Below are 21,898 nucleotides of genomic sequence, written 5' to 3' on the forward strand. Positions count from 1 at the left end.
ATCACTTTATTTACTTGATAGACGGCCGCTGCTGCACTTAGTTTTTTTTTGTTTTAAAAAATAAATAAATATATATTTTATGGGACAAACTTCCTAGATCAGTGATCCCCTACATTACCTTGTGTTGTTCACACATAAAAAATGTACTGATATTATCCATCATGTCTTTCCAATCCAATCTGAAGGCTTTACCTGCCAACACACACGCGTGTGCACATCATGTAAAGCCCTTACTCTACGCGATAAGGAGGGTGGTAGTTTCTGTTTTTACTGCTGTCTAATCTAATCTTACACTTGTCAGCCTTCCGTTTCCTCAAGCTCTCTTTGAGGGATTATAAAAAGTGTCAGGCAGCTTTAAACAAAAAACAAACAAACAAAAAGCACAGAAACCACGGCTGTGCCCACGTGCTAGTATCATACATGTTCTGCATTATATGAACAGTACATTTAACATTAAATACACACTCGTGTTTCAGGACTGCATGGCTGCAGTTAATTTGAGAAAGAGTTCAGCAGATTACTCAGTGGAAACCACAGCACTGTTCAGTTAGGAAGTCAGTCAAAATTATATTTCCTGTCATCGTTGGGACATAAGACACGCCATAGATGAAACCAGATGCTGATTTCGTTTCTGTGATTTGAGCTAGCGTGGGTGTGAGAATGGTTTCATAGGCCAGGCATGTTGGTGTCACACGTCTTGGCAGGAGTCCATTAAAGAGAGGCGTGTTACTGACGTCAGTATAAGCGGGATCAGCAAACAGCCCTACCTGCAGGACAAAAAGAACAGCACGCAGAGAGCTGAAGATTAACAACAGCAGCTGATGATATTTTCATTTTCACTGTAATCTACAAATAGGGAGTGATTATCTGTTATCACTTCCTGATAACAAACATTATGTGTTTTTGTCTATTTATTTATGTTTAATACATCTACCGGCCATTTTTTAATGTTGCGTAATTCTCCAGTGGACTTGCATCCAGAAAATACAATAAGCTGTTTTCCATCATCTTCTGATTCACACTCAGTCATTTCAATCTGGAAGCAGCCCTGAAATGTGAAGGAAAAACTGTTCAGTTCACAAAATAGAAAGAAGGGTTATCCCTATCAGGCGTAACATCCTGAAAGGTGCAGAAACTATCATCCAGCACAACAAAGAGAATGTTCGAGCCCCAACTCCTGCACAAATGTATGTCTAGGCACCTCTCCCATTTGTTTGAAAACTAACCACACAAAAACTTGCATGCTCTGTAGCATCCTCAAGACTGTCTGTTTTCTAGTGCTGTGCGATACTGTAAATTTTGGTATCGATCCAATACCAAGTGGATTAAGAGCAGTATTGCCGATACCGATACCTTTAACTTATAAGGGGAGCTTATGTAGGTCAGAGCTGTGTGTCATGATTTATTAGCTGAATTATCATAAATTTGCTTATTCCTGAGTACATTTTAATGAACACCAACACAACAGTGTTGGGATTTTAACTACATACGATTGTGTTAGTATCGATCCAATACCAGTGTTGGTATCGATATTGCGATAGATCTGCCCACCAGTACTGTTTTCAGCATTTCTGTCAAGGTATCCATGTGAGTGACAGATGTTAAGAGTGGTGTAAGATTTCTCATCTAAGTCTTGACAAGGATAGAAATATTAACATTATAACCTGACAAACTATTGCTTTTAAATGGGAAGCTATCATCCTGTTCATGTTGCACTGCTTTCTGCAAAAAGACTGTTCTATTATAACTTGTGGTTATCTGTTTTTCCTTTTGTCCCGTCTTCTATTTTCAGACACCACGGTGTGTGACATCATTCAGCTCGGCGCCATCTGTGAAGACAGGATCTTTAATGTCTACATCCTCCCCCGCCAGCCTCTCACAGAGAGCGCAAAACGTGTCACGGGCTTCACCGTCAGCAACAACCGCCTCTTTCTCCACGGGGTTCCCGTGGACACCATCCCTCTTGCGGAGGCTCTCACTAATTTCATCGCCTTCCTGCGCTCCTTCCACCGTCCAGTGCTGCTGGTGGCCCACAATGCAAAGCGCTTTGATGCACCTGTGCTCACCAGGTGGCTGCAGAATTGCTCCCTCCTGCAGCAGTTCCAACAGGTGGTGTCTGGGTTCCTGGACACCTTCTTGCTTAGCAAGGACCTGTTTCGTCTGAGCAGTTACTCCCAGGAGTCCATGGTCCGGCGCTTCCTGGGAAAAAGCTACGACGCTCATAATGCTGTGGAGGATGCCAAAATGCTGCAGGAGCTGTACAAGGCCTGGAGACCTACCACATTTAGCGTCTCCAATTGTACCTTCGGGACAAAGCAAAAATATTAAATAATTTTAATAAATAAAATAAATAATGTTAAAGCTGACCTTTTATTTGCTGTTATGTTCAGGTCAGTGGACAAACAGGAACAAATAAAATGGAGTATGTGTGGTCATAAGTTATCAAGATTTAACTTATTTACTGTTAAATGTAATGTAATGTGTCACATGCAGTGCAATCTTCCTTTTCTGTTTCCCTTTGATCTCATTGAGGCCTTTTTGTAGCCTCTGTGGACCAAAATGCAATGGGTCTGCAAAATATTTTGTTTTTTTAAAAAAAAGAGCATTACCCACATCTTTCTCAGCCTTAATAAAAGATCTGCTACTACAAAGTGTCTCTCTGTGGTTTCTAAGGTTCAACTGATTCTGTTTTATCCCAGGTTTCTATAAGAGCAGGAAATGACACCTTTAAACTGCACCGTATCCTGTCTCAGCTGACTCTTCATTTCTTGAAAACTGTAGAAGCTAGACTGCTAACAAAGAGACAGACAGACAAGCATATGGAACCAATTACACACGTCTTCTTCTCTAGAGGGCATAGTTGTGAACCTTGGGCTTGCTGGTTAACACCAATGATTATATCAAAGATTTATTTTATTTTATTTTTTCTAGTCAGTGGTGGAGCCCAACATAGCTTGTAATTTGTATAGATGACTTGCTATCTTTTTGTCTCTTATAGATGGGAGCATTCTACTATTCAAAATTTTTGCATGACTCACGCAGAAAAAAATCAGTATGTCAAACAAATATATCCTCCTTAGAACCAGCCTATTCATTTATGTCCTCTGTAATGGACATTTGTTTTTGGTCTATATCATTTGACTTATTTAAGCTACCCTACCAAGTCCTGATGTACAAAATAAGGACATCCTGGGGTTTCCATTGACATCTCATGTGTATGTGTGGCCTCTTTTAGCTCCAAAGAGGAAGAAATAACAAAAAAAAAGTTAAATGGGAAGGTTCTTTATTTCTCGGTTTTCAGTTGCATGTTATACCTAAGCGTGCGAGTTTTTTTAGTTGTGTTTTTCATGTATCTTCATTGTATGGTCCAATATGGTCCTTTTCGTCGAGGCTTTTGTTTTGAAACTTTCAAGCTTCCGGTCGGTCACTGCGCAGGTGCTTTAAAACATGGCGGGGAAAGCTTGACAGACTCGGTGTACAGTAAAACTGTGCCGACCAAATGTAATGTTTTATCGCTAAACACTTTAGGCCAATGAAGATAGTCGCTTTTGGACTTTTTTAGCTAACCTCTCCGTTGCTCTCACTAACGGAAGTTATTTATTCGTGATGCAAAAAACTGAGGAAGCTGAAGGCGCTCAACAGTCGCTGGTTTTCTTTGACCTGGAGACGACTGGACTGGGTACGGTCATACTCTAACTTTGTTTTACGTGAGTTATTATGACCGATAAAACTGTATCATGGTGATAATGTTGTAAACTGCGGTTAAAAGTTGGAAAGACACACACGGTTGACCCACTAAGCGCACCGTGCACACATGTATGGAAGATAAATGGAGCCAAAATATTCAATAGCTCATTTGTTTGTTTTTTTTGGTCATTTTTCTTTTCTTTAAAAGAAAAAAACAACTATTAAATAGCAGAAAATGTGCAGAACAGCATCTCTGAATGCACAACATGTTGAACCTTGAAGGCTACAGCAGCAAAAGACCACTCCTGTGAGCTAAGAACAGAAAGTTGAAGCTATAATATAGATTTGGACTGATATTTGATTATTTAAAAATCATATTCCAGTATAATGGCTGAGTTATTTATTCTTTCAAAGACAAAACACAAACAGATGTCCCTCAGGTTTATTATTTGTAGTCATTTTTTTTACCCATTTATGCTAAGCCCATGTCTGCTGCAGGAAGCTGCACAGTGGAAAACAAACTGTGCAACATCAACAATTATTAACTTATTTGAGGGTGTTTTTTCTGTTTCTTCTTTATTTATTTTACTTTCATTTATTGGCTCTTAAAATTGCTCTTGTTTCTGCTAAAAAACAAACAAACAAAATCTTCAGGTAGTCATTTAAATTTGAAGCACATGAAAGTGTTCATGTTTTATTCCTCTAGATCCAAATTGTGAGATCGTCCAGCTGGCTGCGGTGAGTGGAGGCCACTCGCTGAACCTCTACGTCGTCCCTCGCTGTCGAATGCAGCAAGGAGCTTCCAAGGTGACTGGCTTCAAGGTTCACAGGCAGAGGCTGTACCTGCACCGGCAGCCTGTTCTCACCAACTCCCTCAGAGAGGTGCTCGTCTCCTTTATAGCTTTCCTTCAGATGCTCGGCCGCCCTCTCGTCGTCGGCCACAACATTCGCCGCTTTGATTGTGTGCTTCTGGCTCGCGCGCTAGATGAATTTGGTCTCAGAGCAGAGTTTGAGTCTTTGGTCTCAGGTTACGTTGACACTCTGCCGCTGTCACGTGAGGTGCTGAAGGACTATGGGCTGGAGAGTTTTCGACAGGAGAACTTGGTCAGGAAGCTGCTGGGCGTGCGCTACAAGGCCCATGATGCTCTGGAGGACGTGCGGGCTTTACAGGCACTGTATGATGTTCTTCGGCCCAAGCCGGAAGTGATCTGCAGGCACAGATTTACTCTGGACACCATGGACGACAAAACACCTGTCACAGTTGCCAAAGTGCACTGCAGACTACCAGGACAGCGCCCCCTGTGGGAGCACTTCAAACAGACCGTGACGGTTACGGAGGATCATAACAGAACCTGATACAATTTTAATTCATTATCTGAGACTTAAGAAATTAATATTAAAAGAAAATAAGTAAACATAACAAAAACCTGTACACTGGATGTAAGGAAATAAAGCTTTATTGCACTTTTCTACAACACAAGTGGTCGAGCCTTAGGCAGTGTGGGGTAAATTTTAAAATGCCTTACTCATCGTTGACCTAGCAGCTTTACTTTCATTATTATATTCAGATATTTGCTACCAGCTTTATGACAAAAGAAACTTCATATACTTAATGTTTCAATGTGTTCTATAGAAAGCTATATTCGACATTAATAAATGTGTTGCATTTCTACTCTGTTCCAGATTGTATACTCTCACATGCTCTTTTCTGCTCACTAGCATGTAAAACATTCCAATCAGAGATGCCTACACCGCCCTCCCCTCTCGCTCCTCAGGGCTGACACTGAGGTGTTCATAAGCGTGTCCTGGGTCTGACCTGCTGCCCATTCAAATATCCTCAAGAGCATAACAGACACACCCTTCTCTTAAGGCTTTGATCTTTCCAGGGAGGCTGTGGAGAACATCATCAGGTCACCCCAGTCTGCTACACATTTGCCACTCTATGACATTGTGTTATAACAAACATTTCTATGATATAATAGAAGTACTTGCTACAATACAGTACTGTCACACGGGGGGGGGGGCTGTAAAAGTCTGTGTGTGTTGTTCATGTTCATGCTCCAGAGGCAGGAAATAAAAAACAAGTTCAGACCGTACAGTTAACAGAACCTGGCTTTATTAAACCGTTTTTACATACATGTTCTCTGCAGTACCATGCTACAGCATCACCGCATTCAAAAATACTCAACCATGCCCTAACTACAGACATATTCTAGTAAATGTTCCCATAAAAGGTTAAAGAAAACAATGCAAACTGTATTTGAAAGTCATTAGTTTACAGTAAGGAAAAAAAGAGCCACAAACTTCAGGTGTCCAGTATTCAAATGAAAATGTGACTTACAGCAAGATCGGCAACAAAAAGGTGCGTGATCATTAAATCAGAAGTTACATTAAATACAGTACTCCACAAAACAAAGATAACATGAAAACATGGCAAACAAGAGATGATTCGTTAACAGTGTTTTGAGCTACAGAAGGATGATTTGAGGTAATCAAGAAAAGTGATCTAAAAATAACTTCACATCCTTCTTAATACTCTTCTTTTTTTTAAAAAAACAACAGTAAACAAGTAAAGGTTTACCGCATCTGCACTGGGGACAATCAACCTACATCACAAGCGTGATAATAAAGCATTAACACGGCTTCACTCACTCTGAAAAACGTGTTCAGTAGTAGGTTGGCAGGCTGATAGAGGACCTATCATTGAATATTTGAGTTGAGAGCCTATAAAAACTACTACGAGAAGAAAGTGCACATCATTATTGAGTGAATTCAGATCGACCCTGGTACTAGAACCGGAAAGTTACACAGAAGTTTGCACCATTACCGAAATAATCTACTATTACTACTGCACCAACATGTAAAGTGGTCACCAAAAGAGATTATATTTTAGGAAAAGAAACCTGTTTAGCTATTATAATAAACATGTAAAACCATTTACTTCATATGTATCGCCACGTGCTGATTAATCGTTACAAACAACAGTCAAAAAATCTCTCCAATACAATAAGGTATAAAATTCAATGCAGCATTTTGTTGTACAACTGTACAAAAAGACAAAAAAATCTTTTAAAGGTACTTTTTGTAATTAAACTGCAGCAAATGTTAACTAAAACCTTTATCACCAGGGGGCAGTATTTCACCAGTAAATGCCTTTGTACAAACTGTTCTAATGGCTTGCCTGGTTAAACAAAGGTTACGCTGATACACCATCTTGTGGTACAAATTGGTATTACACAAAATTGCCGTCCAGCCCTGGTTAAGGTTCTCTTTATATTTCTTCAACAAAAAAATATATCAGTGTTTTGGATGTAAAGTCATGCCGATCAATTGTTTACATTCTGCTGAAAGCTTCATTTAAATTTAAAAGTTGTTAAAAACACTTTCAAAACAGAGGAAATTACAATAAGTACCTTAAAGCAGGTTTAGATAATTGTTAGTTGACAAACAAGATGTTTGACTCGGTATGCATTTATGATTCTCGAGGTGTAACAATTCTCCCAAACTACAAGGTTCATACCTTTTTTTTTTTTTTTTGCATTCACACCAAAGACAAAGTGAAGTATTGCCGTGAGTTATTTGCGTGAATTCATGCACATTGAAAACTGCTGAATGAGGTATTTACAGCTGCTTTCTTTTTTCCCCAAGATGCTGCCACAGCGGATGGATCTGAGTTTTTGATTTGGCACAGTTTTTATGCCAGATACCCTTCCTAATGTAACACTTCAAGTTACTACGCTACTAACAGCTAACAGGACAATGAGGAGTACAACCAATAGCTGGAAACATGTCAGAGTGATTTCAAAATTTGAAAATGGTGTAAAAATCCATTAGGTTGCATGAGTTCCCTCACTTTTTTCCGCAAAGTGAAGTTTACCCGTTCAGCTCTATATACCCTCAGACAGTCTCAATGCCCGTCCTGTCCGACAGCTTCAGCTGTTGTCCCAAAAACATTTGATTCCCCAAGAAGAAAGTGTCCAGTGTATTAAAAATGGTTCTCTTTGCTGACGATACAAACATTTTTTGCTCTGGTGATGAACTGCAGAATTTATTGGAGGATATGACTAATGAAATAAGTAAAGTGAAGTTCTGGCTTGATAAAAATAAATTATCATTAAATTTGAATAAATCTAAACTTATGTTATTTGGAAATAGTAGTTTAAATACAAATGCAAAGATTCAAATAAATGGTGTTGATATTGAAATAGTCAGTGAAAATAAATTTCTGGGGGTAATAATAGATGAAAAACTTAACTGGAGAGCTCACGTAAGATATATTCATTCCAAAGTATCACGAAGCATTGCAGTACTAAACAAGGCAAAACAGGTATTCGACAGAACATCACTTCATATTCTATACTGTTCACTGGTTTCACCATACTTAAGCTATTGTGCAGAGGTCTGGGGCAATAACTATAAAACCACATTACATTCACTTTTTACTCTTAAAAAAAAAAAGCAATTCGAATCATCCACAATGCAGGTTATAGGGAACATACAAACTCACTATTTTTGCAGTCTGAAATATTGAAAATTGACGATCTAGTGAAATTCCAAACAGCACAAATTCTATTCAAAGCAAAAAATAAAGAACTGCCAGGTAATATTCAGAGTATGTTTTTTTTGAAAGAAGGAAGTTATAATTTAAGGGGTTTTTGTAACTTCAAAACAATGAAGGTACGTACTACAAGAAAAGGCTTTTGTGTTTCTGTTCATGGAGTGAAACTATGGAACAGGCTGAATATGGAATTAAAGCAATGTCCAAACATAAAACTGTTCAAAAAGAGTTATAAAAATATGATCTTCTCGAACGATAAAGACAAGGAAAATATTGAAATTAAGTGAATGTCTCTATTTAAAAACAAACAAACAAACAAAAAACTCATGATGTGATATTATAGTATAAAGTATATCAGAAATCTGTTCGCTATTTTTATTACAAATTATATCAGTAAGGAAGCTGACTAAATATTCACTGATAATTTATGGCAAAGGGGTGGGATTAAATAAGTGTGTACTTCTTCCCACTCCCTTTCAACATGTAAATTAATCAGAACGGGTTTTTTTGTATGTAATTTGTATAGTATTTTTTTCTCTCTTATTTTCTTTTCTAAATGTACTTGTATATTGTTCACATGTTGAAATAAATTACCAATCAAATCAATCAAATCAGTGCAAAAGTTCTTTGATACATCCAGATTAGCACAATGCAAAACGTACTCCCACCTGTTATGGGTGACTGAACAAACTCTTCAAATCAACAGTTAACTTGCATCCAATTAAAGCACTAATTAAAGTCTGCACTTCTAGTACTTCTGGACTTTATGTATAGTCGACAAATAGCAGGCGTCCCTGCTTGTTACTTGAACAATCTTTATTACATCTTTCATAAAGTTAGCATGCTTTAACTGCTCTACGTGAATCCCAGAGTACCTACATGACACAGTATGGTGGACGTTTGTATCATGGTTTCGGTCTCAGAATTGTTACACCCCTACATGGTTGCCACATCGTCATGCTTATTTATTTTTATTCATTCATTTTTAATACTCATGAGTTTTCACCACTTTGACGGGATGTTTCCAGACTGTAAAACATGCGCTGGTAACAGAAGCAGTAACACTCAGCAGGCTTAGCTTCACTGTGATTGGTTTGTAGCACTGATATAGTAATCACAGAAGGTGCTCTGGAGAGTGCTACTGCTCTAAAACATGCACAGGCATCTCAGTATCACACTTTGTACTTTTTAATGTTTTTCTTTTACTTTCTTTTTTTTTTTTGCCTAAAATTAAGTTTGAAAGGTGGATATTCTCCAGTTTGAGCTAAAGTTAAAATGACAACACTGATCCTGGAACGCAGTAGCTGGCATATAAAACAGATGTGCTTTGTTGTCCTTAACAGGTTGGTTGTCTGGCTGTTCAAAGCACTGAGTGGTGGTGAAGTGTACAACAGTAAACATCAGCCCCACAATGCTGTTTAGTTCATTACAGCTAGTGTGTGTCACCTTCATAATTCAGGGTATAAAATAACATGCAGGAAAAAAATTGAGAAATTAACTGTACTTGATGTTTTTTTCCAGTTATCACCAATATTTTTACAATCCACCTTCAGCTAATTGAAAACTTTTAATCATGTTGGATGTTCTTCACTTGTCCTGGGACGGCAGATGTTCAGATTTCTATTTTTGAGCAAACTAAGGACCTTAAACACCAAAACAGCAACTAAACAGACATATTTTACTTTTTATTCTGCCCTCTATCCAGCACCTATAAAGAATTTTGGATGTGCAGATCTTCTGTGTTTTATGAGTACTTGCACACACGAAAAGGGTAAGAACCAATAAATCCATCAGCATTGGATTAAAACTGGAGTTTAAAGCTAGAGAAGAGTGCTGGAGGTGGCAGAGAGGGCACATGTTACATTTTAGGGGTTAAAGGGGAGCAGCAGGTACCGATGAGGCTCCTTTAGCTTCTATACTATCTTGTAAAAAGTGCACGAGTCATCGAGCTCAGGTAAAACACAAGGACAAACCTCGACACTTCAAATCACAAATACAAACAAACAGGTAGTATGAGCTTTAACGACCACAGACCCACAACTACAGAAGGCAGCAGGCTCGAAAAAGGGTCATCCCCGACTGCGAGGTGATGTGTAGAGAGACGCTCTCGTTGGCCGAGACGAACAGGACGCTGCCCCGCGTCAGTGTGAGGTCGGAGAGAGCAGCAGGCGAGGTTCCCGTGGCTTCACCTTCAATGACCAGGAGGATGCTGGCGCTGTCGACTGGAGAAATATTGTACTGCTTCACTGAGGCTGGGATCTGCAGGATGGAAGGGTGACAATGAGTCGGTATTTAAAACAAACATTAAAAAACGAAAGAAAACATTCGAGACTTTCTGTTTAAAGGTGGTGCTTGCAATAGTCCAATGACAGTTTGGATGTCAATCAAAGATGTGTATTTTTAACAGTATTAAAATCACAGGTGTTGTAATAACATCAATAATGGTTTATCATTAACTAAAGGTAGGTATGAAAAACCATTTTGCTGAACTGGAATCAAATAAAATCTAGACACATGAAAAAGTAAAATGACACTGTACACGACATATACACTCACCAGACAGTTAACTACACATGTTAAACTGCTTCTTATCTAATCAGTCACATGTCGGCACCTCATTGTACTTAGGGATGTAGATATGGTTAAGAAGACTGATCATCAACGGGGGGAAGAAAGGTGATTTAAGCGATTCCTTACTTTTACTTTACTGTCTGTAATTGGGACCTAACTTCCTGAAATCAGTGAAGTTTAGCATGAGTATTCATTGATCTTTGCTAAACCTTTCATGCATGAATTATGACAACCTCAATCAGGATTTTTTTCCTTCATCTTTAGGCATGAAAAGATGAATAAAAATACTTAAGAAAAAATCCTGATTGAGGTTGTCATAATTCATGCATGACAGGGTTAAATAACAATAATTACAATGAAACACATCATACATCTATAGTCACACTAAGCGACCAGTGGATGGCAGGGTATGGAGTGACACATCAGTGTCCAATGTATTGGTTTATGTGCAAGTATACCATCAACACTGACCCAAATACAAGAAAACAGCCTTTGCATAGCTGTCCACTGTAGTGACCACTATGCGTGAAAGGGTTAATTTGGTCAGATTGTTAGAGTCACATAACTGTGACTCAGCTGCCTTCAAAAAGTGTTGTGTTTGTATTGCACGATTAATTTGCAACTCCTTAAATCAAACCCCTAAAACGAATACTGAAACTAGTAAAAACTAAAGTGAAACTAAGCAGTTTTACAAAAACTAAACTCAAATAATAAAAGCCACTTTGGAAAATACATGAAAATAGAAGAAACTCTAATTTCTTTCAAATTTGTTTTCGCACTCTATCAGTTGAACAAACTACGTGTCAAAGCGTCACAAAGGCAGACTGATGGAAGGAAGGTTTCTATAATATCAACTCAGAGTGCACATGGGTTGAGAGTAAAAGTTTAACTTTTTAAAAACACAAAACACAATATGCCAAATATTACATTTTAAACTAAATTCTAAGAAAAATTAAAAACAACAAAAAAAACTGGTTATTATATACACTGATCAGATATAACATTATGACCACCTGCCTAACTTCTGTGTTGGTCCCCGTATTGCTGCCAAAACAGCCCGGACCCATCGAGGCATGAACCCCACTAGACCTCTGAAAATGTGCTGCTGTATCTGTACCAAGATGTTAGCAATATATCCTTTAAGTCCTGTAAGTTGCAAAGGGGGCCTTCATGGATTCTTTTGTCAAGCACATCCCACAGAATGACTGGATTTAGATCTGGGGGCTTTGGAGGCCAAGTCAACACCTCAAACTCATTGCTGTGGTCCAACCATTTTTTGCTTTGTGGCAGGGAGCATCATGCTGCTGAAAGAGGCCACAGTCAGCAGAGAATGCTGTTTCTATCAAATGCTGTACACATCAAAGTAACATCCACATGGATGGCAGGACCCAAGGTTTCCCAGCAGAACATTCCCCAAAGCGTCACACTCCACCAGCTTGCCTTCTTCCCATTATGCATCCTGGTGCCAGGTGTTCCCCAGGTAAGCAACTCACACACACCTGACCATCCACGTGATGTAAAAGAAAATAAAACATGATTCATCAGACCAGACCACTGCTTCCATTGCTCCTTGGTCCACTTCTGATGCAGATCAGCATGGACACCCTGACCGGTCTGCTGTTATGCAGCCACATACACAACAAACTGTGATGCTCTGTGTATTCTGATGTCTTTCTATGAGAACCAGCATCAACCTTTTCAGCAGTTTGAGCTACAGTTACTCATCTGTTGGATCAGACCACACGGGCCAGCCTTCACTCCTCACATGCATCAATGAGCCTTAGTTGTCCATGACCCCGTCGCTTATTCAGCACTGTTCTTTCTTTGGGCCACTTCTGATAGATACTGACCACTGCAGATGGGGAACAGCCCACAGGAGCTGCAGAGATCCTCTGACCCAGTCATCTAGCCATCACTCCTTTTCAAACTCACTTACAGCCTTGAGGACAAAATGTTCACTATCTCCCTAATATATCAAACCCACTAACAGAAGCCTTGATAAAGAGACAATCCGCGTTATTCACTTTAACTAGCAGCGGTCACAGTGTTATGTCTAATTTGTATATAATGTCAATATATCACGTAAAGTTAGTTGTTTTTTTTCTCAAATGACAAGGTTTTATTTTAAAGATGAGATCAACTATACAATTTTCTAACCTGTATCCTCATGACAGTGAAGTCTGGCACGGGCGGGTTGTATATGGACACGCAGGGGTCAGAGGGGTCCTGAAGACACGGGAAGATTTTCGAGGAGGCGGGGGCGGGGCTGTAGTTCAGCATCTCACAGAGCGTGTTAACATCGATGTATTTGGGTGTCAGTCCGGCCCTCACAGTGTTGTCTGAGCAGGCCATGCACTCAATACAGTCTAGATGGGTGCATAAATAGAAAATCAAATATTAAAATCAATTCCCAGAAAATCCTGCAATGTTAAACAGATTCAGATGCTTTCATGTGGGCGAACAACAGAACAGGGCAATTTTCCAGAGATAAAGATGAGCTGAACACATCATCAACACATCTCATAGCCGGATTGCATTTTATTCTGCTGAGACAGCTGCTAAAAAAGACACTGCGGTAAATCAGTGCTTCACAGACTGCTGAGTTCACAGAGAAGCTCTTGTGTATGCTTCATGTTTCAAAGAAGATGACACCAAAGCTCGACATTTCTGGTAAAAAAAAAAAAAAAGAAAAAAGGCTGGCTCTCAGCATTTTGCAGTTTGCTCCCAGTGGATGAGACAGTTTTACTAGCTTCCACGTCATCTGCTGAAAATAACTAAATCGATGTATTTAACATCAACTCATCTAAGGAATCAAATAATACACACAGAATTTACTGGAGTTGGCTACTTGGTTATGTTAGTGACACCCAAAACATTATTTATTCTGCCTACTATTTTCTCCTCCTCCCAAGAGACAGACACCATTTACTGTTTACTGTCAGACAAACACCACTTTTTGTGAAAGTTCATTAGCTGCTGGCAGACCACGTCCTGTCTTGTGTTTCCCTACCTGCAGACTGATTAGTTCACTCCTGTGGCAGTCTTTGATATAATTTAGTTGGACAGATTCCAGTTTAAACATCTCTGACTGTACAACAACATGTATTCTGCTCTGTCACAAGCTTTTTAGTATACTTCAGGGTTCTTCAGTGTAAAATAATAAAAATGCACAATCCTCCTTTAAAAACTCCCTGTGTATTAATCTGTAGCTGAACGTAGTTCAATATTTGAGTAGCATTTTCTCAAAACTACAGAGGCCTGCAGTTTTGAGACTTTATGATCTATACTTTAAGATTTGTGGTAGAGATGCAGTGGACGTGACGTTGAGAGTAACAGAAGATGGATAAAAACATTGTTCATTTTTATGATTGGGATTAAAGACCTAGCGCTTCTATGACATAATAGCTCATCCAGTTTATTCACCTTCACAATTTACAGGTTATTGACTGTAAAATGACAAATGTGATCCATTAGGTGATGAGTGTGTTGTAAGCTTGACTAAAATTCTGACCAATACTGTAGAGAAGTGAGTCTTGTGGACAGACAGAAGCCAGTCTTGGCATAGTCAAATTGGTCGTTCAGACAGAAAAGCCTAAGCTGCTAAATAATCCCATACTAGCTCTTAAAAGCCATATCTGCTGCTCTGTTATGCAGAAGAACTGCAGCGACGCTGGAAAGTCAACAGTTTCAGTCACGCTCACTCAACTGAATCTGGAGCTCTATTGTACTAGAATCTTATAAATGTAAATGCTATCTACTGACCTCCATAAAGGTAAGCGTGAGGCTCATTGGCTCCCAGGAACATGGCCTGGCCTGGATTCAGGACCACATGATTGAGGAAGTAGATTGAGAAGCAGCCAATGTCTCCAGGGTACTGAGAGTGGAGACGGAGCAACAGGTCACCACTGATGCCTGACGTGTCCTTTCCAGCTGCAGCTGCAAGGATCACAAACATCCCGAGGTAGGACTGTGTTAGCAAAACATAAGATCAAACTGAGCTCTTATTTTTCTCTGTGTTTTAAAGTCATTTTTGAATAATTGCAGAATGGTCGACTTTGCTGCCAGATGCTAACACTGCTAGGTGTGAACGCACAGCACCGTTCCCCTGATGTGAACTCAGGGCAACACAATCACAGCTGGACCCTACCCTTTCACTGTAGCTATTTATTCTAACACAAATACCCTCAAAACATTATTTATACTTCAGCAATTATGTTTTAGTAAATGCTTCAAGTTAGCGGATACCACACTTTTTCAGGTCTTACATACTTTTTCAATTCAATTCAGTTTATGTAGTGCTAAATCAAATGCCTCAAGTCAAATGCTTGCTCATAGGAGCAAGCACTTGGCAACAGTGGGAAAGAAAAACTCCCCTTTAACAGGAAGAAACCTCCAGCAGAATCAGGCTCAGGGAGGGACGGCCATCTGCCCCGACTGCCTGAGGGAGTCAAGATTAAAAATATCATCACTAGCTAATGAGAAACCTTCCTATCCAATGCCAGTATACAACAGAATCACACAAAGGTTTCTTAGCCTTTATAATTTTAGTAATTACTCCAATCTGACACACAGATTCGATCTTCAACATGTAGGTCCTGGTTAAAATGTGGGCAGAACTACAAAGTCTAAGGAGCTTGGAAAGGAAAGCGTCTGGACTTCTTTAAGTTCCTTGAAGACGTTTCACCTCTCATCCGAGAAGCTTCTTCAGTTCTAGGGTCAAATGGTGGAGGGTCCCAGATTTAAACCCAGTGGGAGTTTCCCCCCAAAGAGGGACAAAAGGACCCCCTGATGATCCTTTACCTAATCACATGAGCCAAGGTGTGAAAACGGGTGTGGGTCACCATCAACCAGGGTTTCGGGTGAGCTCATTGTGAAACCTAGCCCCACCCTATCATGTGATTTCCTGAGGTCAGATGGCCCAGGGTCCCTTTTTCCTCCTTGGGGGGAAACTCCCACGGGGTTTAAATCCGGGACTCTCCACCATTTGACCCTAGAACTGAAGAAGCTTCTCGGATGAGAGGTGAAACGTCTTCAAGCAACCTAAAGAAGTCCAGACGCTTTTCTTTCCAAGCTCCTTAGACTACGATGACATGGATGACTGAGAACCTTCACAGACCCAGAACTACAAACATAACAGTAGATAGCTGTAAGCTGTGTATACAAGAACATACATTTAAAATTGCGCATTAAGAGATTAGTTTTAAAAATTATCCTTGGCTATAAAAACAAATACTGCAAATCAGACTTTGACTCTGCAATGTCAATGTTTTTTTTTTAAATTTAATATAGTATAGATCTTTTAAAGAATCTACAATTGTAAATTAATCTCTTTTTAATAAACTGTTTTCAAAATATTTTTTTTGCCTTCAGTGGCCTTGATTAAATGTTTGTGTAATTTACATTAAAACTGCCTCAGAAATGTGTAATAGTTAAACGACACATATCTACATACACATCATGAAACCTGTTGACGATCATTTAAATAAATTAATTCTCACCGTCTTCCGTGACCCTTTTCACCAGCTCGTTGAGGTTCTCTACCACCACCTTCTTCTCCCAATCCATCATCCTGGTGAAGCACCTCTTCAGCGCCTGGCTCGTACGGTCTGCATCTCCCACGCCGCCCCGCAGCTCTTGTGCTGCCCCGTGACCCACCAGAGTGTGGAACTCTGGGACCTCTGACAAATAAACACACACAGATTAATTTTGTTTTATGACCATTTGAAGCAGAGTACATGTTTTTTGGTTTGACACAAAAAATCCAAAACTCACTTTCAAGAAATTCCAGGATCTCTTCCACTGGTCTGAAGCCACAGAGGCCTTCGAAGCGGGTGAGAGCAATGGCCATCTCCGGTTTGTGGTTGGTGTCTGGGTAGTGCTCCGGAAACTGAGTGTGTAGTCGAGTGGCTAATTCCTGACCAAAACATTATAGAAAAAAAACATGCGTTTTCATACACATACAAAGGAAAAAAGTATGTCCTTGATCCTAAAAAACTTGAAAATATAATGAGTTTAGTATCACTACATGCTATACAAGTAGATTTGAGTAATGCTTTCTCCTGATAAATCATTTAATAATGCAGCTGACATTTGCCTCCACCCATAAACTTCAGCCAGTTCACAATGGTGAGCCAGCTTCAGCAGAACTTGAACTCTGAGCAGGTGTGGGAGTCCGTGTACTCACCTTGTTGGGGTGGGCTTGTATTGACAGAGCCGTGTTGACCGAGAGAACTTTGAAGAGGAAAGGCAGCTGACCCTGGAAGGTGTCTTTCACCTTTGAGCCCAGACATGCAGGGAAGTGGGCGATCCACTGGCCCAGGGTGGTCTGTGCGATCCTGTTGTCCTTAATCTGGGCGTCACCTTTTGGATGAGCGCCCATCCACAGCTGGAGAAAACAGCACAGCTTTCAGCTGAATAACAGCTCATACTTTATTTACTTTATTTAGAAATATTCCTGTTGGTGTTGCAGCAAGAGGTTCCAAAAGTGGGCACACTTTACATTTCCTAAGTACTAAATCTTAATAATAAAAACCACAGTTTTGTAGCTCTCCTTATTTTCTTTTTATCTGCCTTGAAACTTTCTAAAAAACCTATGAGAGGCCCCAGATGTCTTGCTGACTGAGAGAAAAGCCTGCGATTATACATGGACCCAATTAACCCAATACTCCAAACCATGGTCATTTATAGCGAGTGAAAAGGAAGGAATCCAAACTATGAGAGTGTAATCTACGGGATCAGAGCGCTATTCCAGTTTGTAAATAAAGGACAAGCTCTATCAAAGTCACGTGTCAGTGAGCAAACAGATGATCCAAAAACTAGACACCTACACTGTACTTCCTGACTTCATATCAAATTTGACAGCACACTAAGGTTGAATAGTGTTTTTATATTTAATCAGGCTACCTCCAGAGTTTCCATTTGGAATCAATGACGTTTTTATGGAGTCTTTTATTCACAGCATGGTTGTTTAATAGATTGTCTGCTGGGGGAATTTGTTTTCTATTGCTTGTTAAGCTGTGCCTAAAACCACTGAATGAAGCACAAACTGTGTGTTGTATGGAATATATCACAGAATGGGTGTGTAATGATTCAGAGATTTAGAAAATCAAATATAGTTGGATTTGATTCTAAATCTTTTTTACACTGGTTCTAGAACACAAAACACACTGAGAATACCTGTTCAACCAGTACAATTAATTTCACTTTGATCCATGACTAACTGAATTGGTTTCCACATCTTGTTTATCAAGCTGTGTAGCTTTAAAGTTTAAATGGACTCTAATGTGTAAATAACTGGAATTAAATGATTATTTTTACTGCTAAATAACCAGATTAATAACTTTCTACAACATATCTTGCAATCTTGCATACTTATATAGTATATTTATATGTTCTTGGTTCTCAGTGAGAACCATTTGATAACATCTCTGCAGTAGGTGGCTCAGATAGGGATCATTTTCTGTGGAAAAAAAAAAAAAGAAAAGTCATACAACCCGTGAAATGCCCCCTTTAGATTGGTCAGGTGGTGCCAAGACCACCCCTTTTATGCGAACGGGCAGGGGAATGCCTGGGATAATTTAGCCAGTTAACTAGTTTTGCGTGAATGTTTATTCATATTAGGGGCCCAGGTCTGAAACGTAAAGCCTTAGGTACCTTAAATCTGCGTTATTTTTACTAGCCACCAGGGGGCAATGGCTGTGACTATAACAGGAAGTCTGTGGGGAAAAAAGCAACAGCTGTGGGAAGAATTATGGTGACAAGTCCCTTAAAAAGAACAAAACAAAATAAAACACCAAAAGTCAGTTAAACAAAAAGACATGTCACATAATGTGTTGATCAAAGTCATCCTTCTGAAAATGTGTACAACCAAGGGATGTGGTCCACAGTACGTGAAAATATCAGCACTATCGTAACCTGAACTAATGACCTTTATGACAAACACTGCAAAGCTGTTGTGGCTAAATAAAGACAGACTTATTAAAGGCATGCACAGCACCGAGCCTGTGCCAAGACAGCCTAGGACACGACTGCATTTAAAACCAAAATGATTACGTTATTTTTGCTTGGCTGAGGAGTTGTGTATCATTAACGGTAACATAAGACTACAGAGCTAAATTCAAATGTTAAAGATCCCTCATTGCTGACAGTAAGTGTAAATAAGCTCAAACGACTCAAGCGTAGCTATCTCAAGAAATGGTAGTCCTACAATTCTATTCAAACCTATTCCAGAAAACCAGAGTGAAAACCAAGTTTCCAGCTCTGTTCCAGCATAGTGGTCTCAGGTTTTCAGAAAACCTGAAAACATTAAGTTTCTTTAACTTTTAAGAATGAATCACATGCATGCTTGTACATTTTCAATACTGAGTGTTAAATGTTCACTACCCTCCCTCCAACAGGTACCCCAAATATCTCTGGGCCTTACCTCTGCATAAGGTTTATCAGCCTCTACGACAGCAAGTGCATCTCCGCCAATCACCAGCTTGGCCACCTCGCTGTCCAGTCCAACCTTGCCCCATGCATAATTTTGCACAGCACAGGTCAGGGGAAACACTGAGGAGGAAACATTTAATGTGCAATAAGTGTATAAATATTACAAAAAACAAAAAAAACAAAAACATACAGTGAGTTACAAAACTCTAGTATGAGCCTCTTTAATGTTCTACTGACAGGTGCATATGCACACAGCAGCCAGTTTATCAGCAGCAGAACTGAGACAATAACACATTAGGCTTCCATCTTCACACACAGTGAGACCCATGTCGAGCTTTTAATGGTGATAGCTGTACTGCTCTAAGATCATTCAAACAACAAGCTATCTTTAAATATCATCAGAAGCTCATGGTAATAATTGTTTTTTGTGCCCACGATCCAGTAATCCTTTATAATGCAATACCAATCATCAGAAAAAACCTGCGTTAAAGTCATCTATAAAAATATTAAAATGCATTAGATTTATGTAGGTACAGGAAAATCGCCTCTACCTTACACCTCATAGTTTTACTTATTAGGCTCTTTGTTGTGTTATATTCGGCTTTTTATATGATGTTAATTTATTTAATAACACTTTTTATTGAGTTGATTGATTTAAATAATATATCTTTACCTCATTACCTCTCTTTCTGTCTTATCACAGTTTGAACTAAACAAGTTTCACTGGATTTCTAATAACTACCTGCTTCGCTAAACCAGTAAGACAAGCGGAACGGATTGCTGGGGGTACATTTTTAATCAGAACACCGGGCAGCTGACGGTGCAGCCTTCACAGGACAGAAACACACAGTAAGCAGCTTTACGTTTGGCAGGCTCTGTTTGCCGGTTTCAGACAAATGTAGCTGAAAGTAAAGGTTTTATATGCGGTAGGGAAAAAATACTAAACTCCATCTTTGTGGCTGAGGTGCTAACAGCACAGTGAAAAGGACAGTGAGCCACACGTAAAGCAATCAAAACGCCGGCTGAAACAATGAGGTGGTTTTTCGGGTAACGCCGAGCCTCCCGTCATATTACCGAGCAGCACCGGACATCACGCAGCGTAAACAAACATCTGCTGTTAGCTAGCTGAGTATGTATCTGTAAAAGAGATCATTTCAGACAGTTTAAAAGGAGTAAATCTCTCACCTCTCACTTCCTCCATGTCTGCGACGTCGACTGACGGCTGCTGGTGACGTCACGACGGACGTGGCAGATGTTTTTTTTTTAATTTGAATAATTCAACTGAATAATTTCAGCTTTTTACCCACAGAGATAATTGCTTGGAAAAGAACAAAGCAAAAAATTAAAACTAAACGCCACAGATTGTTTGTTTGTTTTAATATTTATTCGACCATAACTGGTCACAGGGCATTCTGGACATGCCCTACGAGGACATCCGACAGTTAGGACCAACCCAAAATGGAAAGAAAATAAAACAACAAGAACAATATACATATAAACATATATAGCTATAGATATATCTATAGCTATATATAGAGAGTGTGTGAGTGTGTGTGTTCTTTTTATAATAAGTAAATTAAAGTTGAACTAAAAGAGTATGGAGTTTTTTATGCATTAAAACTTTTCATACATATGAGATTTTTACAGAAGTCTTCTCTTATATATATTTTTTCTATAAATACATTACACATTTTTCAGAAAATTTAATGAGCCAGCTATGAAACGAACTACGAGTGGAAATGTGGTTGGTCCAAATGACATACCTGTGGAGGTATGGAGATGTTGTCTTACTGACCAGATTGGTTGACACAATCTTGGAGAATGAGAGGATGCCTGAAGAAAGGAGGTGAAGTGCACTGATATGAATTTTCAAGAACAAGGGTGATGTGCAAACTGTAACTACAGAAGGATGCGAAAAAGAGGAAGACCTCAGAGAAGATTCATGGATTTAGCAAAGGAAGAAATGCAGAGGCATCCACAGGATTCACAAATAGTTTATTAATACTTTATTATTATTATTGTTGTTGTTGTTGTTGTTGTCATTATTAGTTTAGTAATCAGTTTGTTGGGTAAATAAGATTGTGGGGGTTTTTAATAACAAAAACTCAAATAACATCTACAATATAAGCCATGGACTCATATCAACATCGTTATGCTCAATGCAATGCTCAGGATTTTCTCCAAGTCTGTTGTGGCCAGAGCTATCCTCTACACTGTTGCATGCTGGGGCAGCAGGTTGAGGGGCTGCTGATGCCAACAGACTCAATACACCGATCTGCAAGGCCAGCAATGTTGTGGGGATGGAGGTGGACTCTCTTAAGGTGGTGACGGAGAGGCGAATGTTGTCCAAGATAAAGACAATGTTGGATAATTCCTCCCACCCACTCCATGACATGCTGGCTAGCCACAGGAGCACGTTCAGTGAGAGACTGAGATTACCAAAAAGCACCACTGAACGACACAGGAAATCATTCCTGTCTGTGGCCATCTCCCTGTACAACTCATCCACCTAACACACTGTATACTGCAATAGCTACATCCTTTTTGCACATGCTCTTCTTTCTTATTCAGATATTTAGTCGTAAGTGACTTATATGTATGTATATATTGTGCTATTTCTTACTTCTTGTTTTGTCTATTTTTGTTACTGTT

General features: G+C 39.4%; 2 protein-coding genes across 2 annotated transcripts; one reads left to right on the forward strand and one right to left on the reverse strand.

Annotated features, from left to right (window-relative positions):
- Positions 1–3,606: 3,606 nt before the first annotated feature.
- LOC146628256 (maternal protein exuperantia-1-like) lies at positions 3,607–5,043 on the forward strand. Its single transcript, XM_085357684.1, has 2 exons — positions 3,607–3,679; positions 4,394–5,043. The coding sequence occupies exons 1-2, from the start codon at positions 3,607–3,609 to the stop codon at positions 5,041–5,043; spliced, it is 723 nt and encodes a 240-aa protein (XP_085213810.1).
- A 4,168-nt stretch (positions 5,044–9,211) lies between these two features.
- mpi (mannose phosphate isomerase) lies at positions 9,212–20,449 on the reverse strand. Its single transcript, XM_085357685.1, has 8 exons — positions 20,432–20,449; positions 19,239–19,366; positions 17,001–17,201; positions 16,589–16,730; positions 16,315–16,494; positions 14,579–14,752; positions 12,974–13,182; positions 9,212–10,504 (listed from the first exon to the last, which is right to left on the reverse strand). Exons 1-8 carry the CDS (start codon positions 20,445–20,447, stop codon positions 10,286–10,288), a joined length of 1,269 nt encoding a protein of 422 aa, XP_085213811.1. The 5' UTR covers positions 20,448–20,449; the 3' UTR covers positions 9,212–10,285.
- Positions 20,450–21,898: the final 1,449 nt, after the last annotated feature.

This window comes from Diplotaxodon limnothrissa, linkage group LG7 (genome assembly GCF_057381915.1).
Source record: "Diplotaxodon limnothrissa isolate DT_005_m linkage group LG7, D_limnothrissa_male_GT1.1, whole genome shotgun sequence".
Classification (NCBI taxonomy): Eukaryota; Metazoa; Chordata; class Actinopteri; order Cichliformes; family Cichlidae; genus Diplotaxodon; species Diplotaxodon limnothrissa.